The sequence below is a fragment of the Orycteropus afer genome, unplaced genomic scaffold (assembly GCF_000298275.1).
Source record: "Orycteropus afer afer isolate SDZICR_OR568_19922 unplaced genomic scaffold, OryAfe1.0 scaffold00371, whole genome shotgun sequence".
Lineage (NCBI taxonomy): Eukaryota > Metazoa > Chordata > Mammalia > Tubulidentata > Orycteropodidae > Orycteropus > Orycteropus afer.
In genome coordinates, this window is record NW_006921958.1 from 1423440 (window position 1) to 1436179 (window position 12740).

General features: G+C 47.8%; 1 protein-coding gene across 1 annotated transcript in view; it reads right to left on the reverse strand.

The window, feature by feature from the left end:
* Window positions 1–12740, reverse strand: part of ZNF839 (zinc finger protein 839) — a 33781-nt gene that overhangs the window by 20494 nt on the left and 547 nt on the right. Inside the window, exons 2-3 of the mRNA XM_042782571.1 lie at window positions 9312–9363; window positions 3999–4885 (exon numbers count right to left, since the gene is read on the reverse strand). Of these exons, the coding sequence (XP_042638505.1) occupies window positions 3999–4885; window positions 9312–9363 (939 nt within the window). The remainder of the gene's footprint in view (window positions 1–3998; window positions 4886–9311; window positions 9364–12740) is intronic.

The window sequence follows — 12740 nt, forward strand, 5'->3', positions numbered from 1 at the left end:
TAGAACATGTAACATTACATTATGCCTTAGAAACCTAAGAAACCGACTTCCTCTCTGAAAACCACGTCTCACCTCATGTGCAGGGGGCTGGAAGCCCTGTGCCCCTGGCAGCCACTCTCTCTGGCTCTGTCTCACTAACATATTATCTCAGGCTGTGTCTTGCAATTTTTCACTTTTTTAAGACATTCTCCTGGCCATTATCAGGCAAATAACACACATCGCTGACAAAGATGATTTGGGTGTTATGGTTCTCCTTACTCAAGTCAGTTCAGTTAAACTCAATTATTACCTACCTTCAGGGGACCGAGAGTGGGAGATTCCAGGGTCCAAAAGCTGAAAGATGCTTTGATCCCTTGAAGCTTTTTACAGAAAAACAGGAAACCATTCCCCTTGTTTTCTGAACGGCTTCTGTGCACATACAGGCTATCACTATTCCCAAACAGGCAAAGGCCACAGCTTGTGAAGCTACAGGTGAGTCCCTAGGGTCATTTGGAACAGGGAAGTAAGATTACAGGGCACATCTGTCCTTGCATTTATTATAGCTTCGTCCAAGTACATCTCAGATGAACTGTCAGGCAATCTGAGCATTTTAAGCTAAAATTCAGAAAGTAACAACCACGTCCCACACCAACGGGCACCTAAGCTCAAGCACAGGGCTCCAGGGTGACACACCTCCTCGAGTCTGGCTCTGCTCCCCACTGCGCTCTGCTCTTCCATGGCTCAAGGGTCCACAGGTGGCTGAGCAACTCTGCTCTGCTGGGGGGCAGCTGCACTGGACTTGGCACAGACCTTGGGATACCTGCCTCTTCTAGGTCCTGAGTGTCTCCCTGGTCCCCAAAGGGCTGGGTAACTTCCATTTTCTGGCTCAGACACCAAGTCCTCTTCAAATTCTCCTGACTGGCTGTTCTAAATGAACACTGCACACTCAAAATACAAAACAAAACCATACCGCCGTGAGAACCTTAAAGCAGGAAAATATCAAGTCAAAAGCGAGGAGCTTGTTATGATATTTCTTCTTTGCAGAATTACACATATTAACTGTGATCAGTGTGTCTCAACAAGGTACCTCTTTACAACATTGGGGCAGTACTAGCCAGCCAGGAACTCTGGGCCGACAGACAATAACCCAGGGATGTTGTCCGAAATGAAACAAGAAGCTCCTGTGACGTGACTTTCATCTTGAAAACATTCTCATTCATAACTTGGCCATGGCTTTTTTTAAAAATTACTATTTTGAGATATATTTCAATACCATAAAATGAAGATTAAAGACTACAGTCTGCAGTATGGATTACATCTCAACATAAAGGAAACGAAAATCCTCACAACTGGGCCAATAAGCAGCATTACAATAAATGGAGAAAAGATTGAAGTTGTCAAAGATTTCATATTACTTGGTTCCACAATTAACACCCATGCAAACAGCAGTCAAGACATCAGATGACTTTTGCACTGGGCAAATCTGCTGCAAAAGACCTCTTTAAAGTGCTGAAGAGCAAAGATGTCTCTGTGAAGACTAGGGTGTGCCTAACCCAAGCCATGGATTTTTACTTGCCTCACATGCATGTAAGAGCTGGACAACAAAAAAAGAAGACTGAGGAGCTGATGTTTTAAGTTGTAGTGTTGGTGAAGAATACTGAAAGTCCCATGGACTGCCAGAACTAACAAATCTGTCCTGGAAGAAGTGCAGCCAGAATGCTCCTTGAAAGCTAGAATAGCCAGACTTCGTCTGACCTACTCTGGTCATGTTGTCAGAAGGGACCACTGCCTGGAGAAGGATATCATGCTTGGTAAAGTATAGGGTCAGCGAAAAAAGGGGAAGGCCCTCGATGAGATGGATTGTCACAGAGGATGCAACAGTGGGCTCAGATATGGCGAGGATTGTGAGGCTGGCACAGGACTGGGCAGTGTTTTGTTCTGCGGGGATAGGGTTGCTATGAGCCAGAGCCTACTAGACGGCACCTAAGAACACAGCAAAGTTCATGCTTTTAAAGGGTATTAATTCAGTGACACTGAGTACATTCCAAGGTTGCAAGCATCGCCGCTACCTAATCCCAGAACATTCTCATTACCCCAAAACGAAACCCTGTGCCCATGAGCAGTCACTCCCAGCCCCTACCCTACAGCCCCTGGCAGCCTCTTTTTACAGACAACTCTGGCTCTGACATTTTCTGTTTCCTCATTCCATGCATGTTCCCTGCTCTGTAAGTTGGAGTAATAAGCCTACATCTCCCAGGACTGCTGGAGGAGTAAATGCTCGCCACATGGTGAAGGACACATGTACCGTGCTCTCTCAGCAGTAGCTGTCATTCATGGGGCCATGAAGAGCTAGCCCTCCACATCTCCAATGAGGGGACGCTTCAGGAGAACTGAGCGGGTCCTGGTATTAACTCTCACATGGCCTCCACAGCAGACCCCTCTGTATCCAGCAGTCAGAAGAGGTGAACTCAGGGTAACCTGGACAGCCTCTACTCCCAAAGCCAGGCGCCCATGTTCAGGAAACAGAGTACCTGGAAGTTTCTTCTGCTATGGTGTAGCATTCCTCTATTGAAGGAAGTAGGAAGAGCCAGGGTAAGGGTGGTCGTTCTGTTTTGTCTTAGACGGTCCTGGGTGTTCCTGCTGCTCCTCGCAGTTAAAACCATGCCCTTTGCGCTCTCAAAATGTCCTGGTTTGGGTGATAAGCTATATGGTCACCCAGCCCAGGTACAAGGTCAGACAAGTAGAAACAGCAAGGTTTTCTACAAGCTGGGATTCCGCCAGTCATCAGAGGCTGAGAACCTCCCACAGGGCAGCATGGTCTTAGTGCAGGCTCTGGGAGGAAAAGCCCAGGGTCTGATTCCACCCAGACAGATTACTAGCCACGCAGTGACCCAATGGGCGGGAGTCAGTCGTCCCATGAAGCCTTGGGCCTCACCTCAGCTGGAAGTCTTTCCTTTCAGAGCAGCTGCAGGACTGAGAACACTGATGTAATCCTCCTAGCACACAGCCTGCCCAGAGCAGGCTTACAGTGCAACTCAATCCAGCCAGTTACTGCTGCCGTGATTAGGGGAATGCTCTGGGAAGGATCATTTTCTGAATGCTGACACAACAGTGGCCCTAAATCCTGCTTCTGGATCTCAATACAGACCGCCGGGCTCCAGAAGTGGCTGTCCAGGTCCTTAGACCCCTGCCCACTACAGGGACACAGAGTAGCCTGGAGTGTCCCCAGAGACAGGCACTCATTTTCTACATCTTCCCCATCACTAGTCACAAACTCCCACCAAATCTCACATCAATTCCAATGCTTTCCTACCTACCATTTCAAAAGCTACAATATAAATGTCATTACCTAGCCAAGAGCACAGACACACACACTTACACACACACACAACAGCAAGCAGTCAAAGGAAAAGCAAAGTGCGAGGAGGGATGACTTGTAGAGACCTGGGTCCCAGTGACCCACCTGTCATTTTAAAACGACTCACACTGCATATGTCACATAACACAACCCACGGGGTTGGCTGACTTGAAATTGCAGTAAATAAATTTCGTTGTGGCAATGTAGACTCATGGCGACTTCTCTCTGCTGTTTAGTGGGAGTTTGGGAAGGGACAGACGGGGAGAGAAGTGCGAAGTGGCGTGTCACTGGTGATGCTCCAGGAAACAGCACCAAGACCATCTGATTCTGACCTTCCCCAGACCCCACCCTGTCAGCAACGTCAGACACAGGAGGGTGGTTTCATGGACGGCTTTCACTGACAGGTCTAGGACTCTGTGGCTATGTTCCACCAAACGCATTCACTAGATCACGCTGATCAACACATGTGCTTGGGGCCCTCGTCACCCGTCTTCTCACTGGCTGGCAGCTGTGCAACCAAGACCACAATCTGGTCCTGCTTGGGCCTCTGCCTGAACCCTCATCAGACACCATCGAGGTGAATTCCAGATAGCAGACAGGAAGGGACAGACAGTAAGGAAACTGACACCCAGACAGCAAGGTTACCTGTAGTCCAGAGGACTCTGCCTCTGTGGCACAATGAGAGAGGACCCCTTCCTCACTCAGCACAGTGGGAGCAGACGACTCTGGCGAGGCTGGACTAATGCTCCTGTCCTCCATGCACCCCCGAGAGAGGTACCCATTGGCTTTCGCAGACAGCAGCACTGCAGGCTCCACCTGGCCATGGCCTGGGTTAAGTCTGAAATGCCGGGCCAGCCCCCCCTTTCCTATGTACGATTTTTCACAAGTCTGACATTTGAAGGCTTTGGGCCGCAGGGAGCAACTGTAGGACTCAAAGGGCACCCGCTTTCCCCTCTGGTCTTCATCTTCCCCCACACTGAGTTCCGAGTAATCGTCAGAGTCTGACAGGTGGCCATCGGCCAAATCCTCTGTCTTAATGAATCTGTAGTCTTTGGCTTTATACTTGGGAGGGCGAGAGATCCGGCCAGAGCGGGTTTTCACTTCTATTGGTTTTTTCAGTTTCTCAGCATGCTTTGTATGCAAGCTGGAAATAAACACATTTGCTGAACTGGGTGAAATAGATGTTAATGGCGGCGGGTCAGAGGCTGGTGGAGGGGCAGATAGGACTGTCTGTCCACTTGGAGCTTTAGGGGCTGCGGCTCTCTTCACAGAGACTGGGCTGAGGGTGGGCAGAGGCCTCTGCACCAACATCTCAACAGGAGGCCGAGGTGGGCTGCTCAGGTGACACGGCTGTGGCCCAGTTCTCAGCAGGGGCTGGACCCTGAGCAGGGGAGGCCCAGTGACACTGAGGCCCACCTGGCTGTGGTTCCTCCTGAGGGGTGGGCTTGGCCACACTGTTCTGGGCTGGAAGGCAGCCGGCGGGGGCATCGGCCTCTCCTGACCTGGCGTTTCTCCGGAGGTTACCTTAACACAAATGGCTTCCAGTTGCTGAAATACAGAAAGAGAAAACAGCGTTATGCTTATCCAGGAGGTGCCAATTTTGCCCTCATCTTACATCAACTGTTCACATTCTTTTTCTGAATTACAAAATACATCTTTTATACATGATAATACAGATAACATGGCTGTACTGTTTCAGGACGTGTCTTTTAAACTTTTCTTTTATTCTCATGGTTTTATTTATTTATTTATTTATTTGCAGTGTGCCCTCCTCTCCCCTCCTACCTCTGGTAATCAACAATGGGAGTTCTTCCATATACAAACCTTTCCTTCACTTTTTTACAATAATGAACTATCTGTCCTTCTATTTTAAACTTTGCATAGTGGTACATTTCACATCACAGCCCAGTGCAGACACATATAAACATGTGTTCATATAACAGAAACAAAAATCCCATGGCACTACTTGCCACTTCCCTGTGGATGCCCTCTTGTGTTAGCCATACTACAGGACTCTCTGAATCTCCTAGTCATAATCCCCTCAACTGATTTCACGGCCCAGAAGTGACAACGGTGAAACCTGGCGGAGTCGGAACTCGACACTTTGCCATGTTTTTCTGGGTCTCACAAGTTTGCCCCTTTTGACAGGGTGCCATCTTACCACTTTTCTGGCATTCCTTTTAGTCTGACAGGTTCCCGCCTTACACAAGTTCCAGCTTTTGCAGGTTTTACTGTAATAACCTTCTTCATAGTTTTCTGTAATAACCTTTCCATAGTTTTTTTTGCAGGTTTTACTGTAATAACCTTCTTCATAGCTTGTGCACAAGCAAGTAAATGGGTATTTACTTTGAGTTCTTAATATAACATATTGACTATTCAATATGGGGGCTTATTATATACTTACATATATACATATATATATACATATATATATATATATATGCACGTGCACACACACACATATATTTTTAAATGAAATCCTTAGGAAATCAAAAAGCCATAAAATCCAGTGTAACCCAGGGCCCTACCACCCACCTTAAGCCATGTCACAAGACCAGCACAGGTCACACCTTCTCCCGTTACCAACCTGCAAGCCCTTCCTCCCCAGGGAAGGCGTACCCTGGAAATGCTGTCTACCATTCTCATGTATTTTAATATTTTAACCATTGGTTGTTACTAGGTGCCGTCGAGTCATTTCCAACTCACAGCGACCCTACGCACAGCAGAACGAAACACCACCTGGTCCCACGCCAGCTCCGTGATCCTTGCAATACTTGAGCCCATTGCCACAGCCACCATGTCAATCCATCTCACTGAGGGCCTTTCTCTCCTTCATCGACCCTCCACCTTACCAAGCATGACATCCTCCTCCAGAGAATGGTCCCTTCTGATAATATGACCAAAGTATGTGAGACAAAGTCTGGACATTCTCCCTTCCAAGGAGCATTCTGGCTATACTTCCTCCAGGACAGATTTGTTTATTCTTTTAGCAGTCCATGGTACTTTCAGCATTCTTCACCAGCACCACAACACAGAAGCATCAATTCTTCTTCGGTCTTTCTTATTCATTGTCCAGCTCTCACATGCATATGAGAGAATGGAAAATACCATGGCCTATGTCAGGCTCACCTCAGTCCTCCAAGAGACATCTTTGCTCCTCAGCACTTGAAAGAGCTCCTTTGCAGCTGACTTGCCTAGTGCTATATGTCATCTGACATCCTGACTGCTGCTTCAATTGGCATCGGATGTAGAACCAAGCAATGTGAAATCTTTGACAACTTCAATCTTTTCTCCATTTATCGTGATGCTGCTTATAGGACCAGTTGTGAGGATTTTTGTTTTCTTTATGTTGAGATGTAATCCACACTGCAGACTGTATTCTTCAATCTTTATCAGTAAGTGCTTCAAGTCATCCTCACTTTCAGCAAGCAAAGTTGTGTCATCAGGTTGTTAATGATTCTTCCTCCAATCTTGATGCCATGTTCTTCTTCATATAGTCCAGCTTCTCAGATTATTTGCTCAGCATACAGAGTGAATAAGCATGGTGAAAGGATACAACCCTGATACATTCCCGTCTTGATTTTAAACCATGCAGTGTCCCCTTGTTTTAACTGCACCCCGATATATGTGGAGCTCGGCTCTGACATGTTTTGGAAGTTCTTCTGCAACCTGTGCATTTGTTTTCCTTACTCCCATGCCTGCTTGTAAACCCACCATGTTGGTCAGTGGAGCTCTTGGTGACTCTCCCTGCAGGACACGTAGTCGGCCAGGCAGTCCCCAGCCCACTGCTCTGAACCCTCGTGCACATGCATCTCCAGGGCACAGATTGACAAAAGGGGCTGTGTATCTTCAACAACTTTATTTGATGCACCACAAGTTTAGATGTTTGCACTCTGAGCCGGAATCCCACTGCCAAGACTCCATGAGAAGTGTTCCCAGAGGCACAAAGGCATGGGTGCTCAGAGGCTCAGGGCAGCACTTTGTCTTACAGCAAACACCCACCTGGTGAAAGGTGGCCTTCAACATCCCACACACATTGACTGAGCAATGACCACATGCCAGGGATACTATGACAGGAGTGAGGGATACAGCAAAACAGACAAGCTCCTCCCTCACATAGCAGAAATAGCAGGCCCCTTCCTCCAGGGAGAGGAGACAGATCACACTACCAGAGCACTCACCCTGACACTATCGACACCATGGCCAGGACTCTGGGCACTGTAGGACATTTAGCAGCATCCCTGCCTCTATCCACGAGATGCCAGCAGCACCCCTCAACTGTAAACAATCACATGTGTCTCCAAACATGACCGTGGTAGTCAAAGATGTATGTCAATTTGGCTGGGCCTGGCTGAGTGGCTGCGCAGCTGGTGGTATATATTCCCCATGATGAGATTGGTAATGAACTCCATGGTGGGATCTACCACAAGCAGCTGAGTAGCTGCTTTGGGTATGTGGTCTGCTTCCCGTATATAAGGAGAAGCCTTGGGAATGGTCTCTAGCTTTTGGCACACTTGAACCCTGCATGTAGCCATGTCATTGTTCAACAGCCTGCCATGCTCTGCCGACCTTGGGACTTTTGATGAACTTGAATTAATGGCCTGCCATGTGTTTTGGTAACATAGGGACTGTGCCATTTTATTTGTTGACCTTGGGCTTGTTAGCCTCAGCAGCTGGTAGCTGCCTGAGCGAAGAGATACCTCTAGCTTCAGTGGGCCAGGAGCAAGAGGCAGAGCTGAAGCCCAAGGTTGAGGGGCTTTCACACAGCCCACAGAACACGGCATTTGGAACTTGGACTTTTAGCCTCCCAAACTGTAAGAGAATAAACTCCTGTTTGTTCAGCCATTCCATTTGTGGTATATTCTTGTCAGAGCGGCATAAGGTAACCAGAACAATGGCCAAACGGGGCAAAGTCACCCCTGGTTGAGAAGACTGATCCAGGGCCACCAGAGGCCCTCTGCACTCAACTCTCTACCAAGTGGAAAGTCAACGTCAGACCAGGCAAAATGAATAGCTGCACTGCAGTCAAGCATGAATGCATCTCTTATCTGAACGACCTACTGCAAACAGGGCAATTCAACACTTTGCTTCCAGAAGTGTACAGCACAGGTGCCAGTGCCCTGTTAGCCAGTGAGTGTCCCTGGGCCACGTGTGAGTCAAACGGCAACTGGATTCACTTCACGTATTCTTCAAGATCCAAACTGTTTCATTGTACTATCAGTCACTTACAATATTTCTCTAAGCTCTTGGGACATTACCACACAATGCTGTTAAACACACACATGTACAACACAATGCTACTCAACATTAAAGAACAATGGTGAATCTGTGAAACGTCTCATAGCATGGACAAACTTAGAGGCCATTATGCTGAGAGAACTTACCAAATCAAAAAAGGATAAATATTACAGGAGACCACTACTATAAAAAGTCAAAGCGGCTTCACAAAAAAAGAAATATTCTTTGATGGTCACCAGAGGTGGGTGGGGAAGGGAGGGTAAACCGCCAACTAGATACATAACTTGGGTGAAGGAGAAAAAGTAAAAAATAATTTAGCTCTATCTCCTGTTTCATTCTATCAAACACACACACACACACACACACACACACCCCAAATCCTACCAGCCCTAGCTGGTCTGACAACTTATTTATCTGCTCCTCAGACTGGCTTACCATATGGGTGTTACACTTGCTACTTTGCTCTGTTTATTTCTTTGAGCAAACTTACTAAGTGTCCCTGGGCACTCTACACATAGGCCTCGTGAGCAGAGTCCTAGCCACCCCATTGAGGAGGTGGAGTTTCCCCCGCATGTCTCAGTCACCAGCAGATTTTCTGGATGGGAACCTCCAGGGATGGAGTCCGAGATCTGCATTCTCCCTAAGGAACACAGCCAGGAGAGGCAGAGGGGTAGACTAGGGGACAGCAGATTGATGACAGAGGAACACGGGGGGCAGGCTTCCAAGGAAGGTGAACTCTAAGCGAGTTCTGGGGGCTGGGCAGGATGTTAGCCAGGTGCGAAAGGGCACTGTAGGTGTAAGGGAAAATGAACAGAGGAAAGGAGGCATGGGGAAGAGCAGGGTGTAGGTGGTGGTGTTGTCAGGTGCCATCGAGTCATCTCTGACTCATGGCAACCTTGTTATGTACAACAGAACGCAACACTGCCCGGTTCTATGCCAGCCTCACGTTCCCTGCTATACCTGAACCCGTGGTTGCAGCCACTGTGTCAATGCATCTCGTTGAGGGCCTTCCCCTTCTTCATTGACCCTCCACTTTACCGAGCATGACATCCTTCTTCAGGGAATGATTCCTTCTGACAACATGAGTAAAGTAGGTGAGATGAAGTCTGGAGATTCTCACTTCCAAGGAACATTGCAGTTGCACTTATTGCAGGACAGATTTGTTAGTTCTTTTAGCAGTCCATGGTACTTTCAGTATTCTTCACCAACACAACTCAAAAGCATTGACTCTTTTTCGGTCTTCCTTATTTATAGTCCAGCTCTCACATGCATATGAGGCAACTGAAATTACCCTGGCTTGGGTTAGAGGCACCTTAGTCTTCAGGGTGTTGGAAGGAACTGTAAATGTCTTTGCAGTTGGGAAGGGGCAGGTAATGGGTGGGCAGTGTCCACTCAGTTTGTGTTTCTGGTCCCCACAGTGATGCCTTCTGCCCAAGTTCTCTCCTGTTCCTCCCTGGAGCACTGCCTCTACACTTCTGCACTTTCTACTCAGACCAACCCTTCCAAATCTGGTTCAGAGGGCACCTTTTCCACAGTCTTTAATCTCCTCAGCCAGAAATCATCTTTTTCTCTAAATGCATTTCATTCTCTACCTGTAGCTCAGGTTTTCTGCCCTTGTCTAGAGGTTGCCTGGGTCAAAGTACATGTGGTTCCCTTGGTGGCCTCTGGTACCACTGGGGCTCAGAGTATCAGTTGAATGAACCACAAAGGTACCACATTCTTGTGAAAGCGGGCAGAAGTTATGCCATCCCAATTAAATTAACTCCAGAATACAACCCCATCATGCTGCGTACCCAACTCAGTTTGCTTTCATTTCATTGAAAATCTGTCATTTTTGGACTCTTTCCCAAGTTGCCACACCAACCCTAAAAAGCCATTTCCACATAGCCACCTCCGGCAGAATATAGTGGGGCATGCACAGGCCCTAGAGTACAGCCAGCCTGGGGATGGGGCGGGACTTTGGGCAAAGTCACTCAACCTCAGAGCTTGTTCCTCACCTATAAAAGCTGAAAACAAAAAACCTTTTGTGTGGCTGCTGAGAATTACACAGGCAGAGAGAAGGAGGCTCTGCACTGGGCAGCCATTGTGACCCCTTCCTGGGGCACTGGGCGAGGCCAAGCAATCAGACTCCTCAACCTGATGCTGCCGGGCCTGTAGGGGAGATGCTGTTTTTCAGCAGAGAATATAAACCAGAGCTCATGTGGCCAACCAGCCCACCTGCAAATGATGAAACCGAAGTCCACAGAGACTGAGTTACTCAAGATCACACCTCTAGGGGATGGGGTGTTTGGGCAGAATCATAGTCATCTCTCCAAACTTTAGTGAGAGATGACTCTCCAATCTTGATGAGAAACTGTGTACGCCCTCCACCAATCAGTTGCTGTAGAGTCGATTCCAACTCACGGCAACCCCATGCGTGCACAGTAGAGCTGCTCCATAAGGTTTCATGGCCATGACCTTGCAGGAGCAGATCACCAGGCCTTTCTTCCATGGCACCTTGGGGCAGGTTTGAACTGCTTAGCCGTCTGTGCCACCCAGGGACTCCAGGTACAACCTACACTGCCAAAAGCATGCAGTCGATACATAAATCAACTCATCAACCAACCAGCAGAATGAAGGTTTCTGATTTTATTTTTTCCCCTCTTTCTTCTGGTGGAAGAAGCATCTCTATGGCAATTTGGGGGTTACAAGCATTTTTTCATTAACAACTCCATCATGGAGAACTGATCTTCTAGATGATGTTTGGATCCTCTTAGCTTGGGAGACCTATGTCCTAGATCCAACTCTCTGAGCAGCCAAGAGCTGTGTGACATTTTACTGCTTCCAGAGTACTTTCCCATACTTTATTCATCAAGAAGTTAACGAGAGCCCACTGTGTGGGTGAAGGCCTGGTGATCTGCTCCTGCAAGGTCATGGCCATGAAACCTTATGGAGCAGCTCTACTCTGCACGCACAGGGTTGCCGTGAGTTGCAATCGACTCTACAGCAACTGATTGGTGGAGGACGTACACGGTTTCTCATCAAGAAATGACAAGAAAAAAGAGCTGAATGGAAGATTTCAAAGAGCAGCTCAAGCAGACAAAGCCAATTACTATAATGAAATGTGCAAAGACCTGGAGTTGGAAAACCAAATGGCAACCAAAACACCTGGCATTTCTCAAGCTGAAAGAACGGAGGAAAAAAAACTCAAGTCTTCAGTTGCAATACTGAAAGATTCTATGAAGAAAAGATTGAAGTTGTTAAAGAGTTCATATTACTTGGTTCCACAATCAACACCAATGGAAGCAGCAGTCAAGACATCAGATGACATATTGCACTGGGCAAATTTGCTGCAAAAGACCTCTTTAAAGTGCTGAAGAGCAAAGATATGTCTCTGAAGACTAAGGTGTACCTAACCCAAAGCCATAGTATTTTTAATCGCCTAATAGTATTTTCAATCTCATGCGTGTGAGAGCTGAACAATGAACAAGAAAGACAGAAGAAGAGTTGATGCTTTTGAATTGTGGTGTTGGTGAAGAATACTGAAAGTATCATGGACTGCCAGAAGAACTAACAGGTCTGTCCTGGAGAAAGTGCAGCCACAATGGTCCTTCAAAGCGAGAATGGCCAGACTTCGTCTCATCTACTTTGGCCATGTTGTCAGAAGGTACCATTCCCTGGAGAAGGATGTCATGCTTGGTAAGGTGGACGGTCGACGAAAGAAGGGAAGGCCCTGAACGAGATGGACTGACACAGTGGCTGCAACCATGGGTTCAGGTATAGCAGGGATCGTGCAGTTGGCACAGGGCAGGGCAGTGTATCCTTCTGTTGTACACAGGGTCTCTATGAGTCCAAGGCCACTTGACGGCACCTAACAACAACTGTGTGTCAGGCACTGTGCTGGGTCGTGGGTTTCAGATCACAGTCATCGCCACTCAACAAACCACTACAACAACCTCCAGACCCTTCACTCTGCCCACAGTCCTGGGCTTGGCTACCGCCGGGTCTTTCGCCTGAAAAGCTCTTTCCCTTCGCTTTTCACTCCACTGGGGCCTCGGTTCCAGCGTCAGGCCCACATAACTCCTCACTCCACCATGGCCCCTGCTCGCTTCCAGCCCCTGACCCATGTTCTCTGTTTCCTGGGTTCCAGGCCACTCCTCCGGCCCCTCGGGTGCGCCCGGGAACA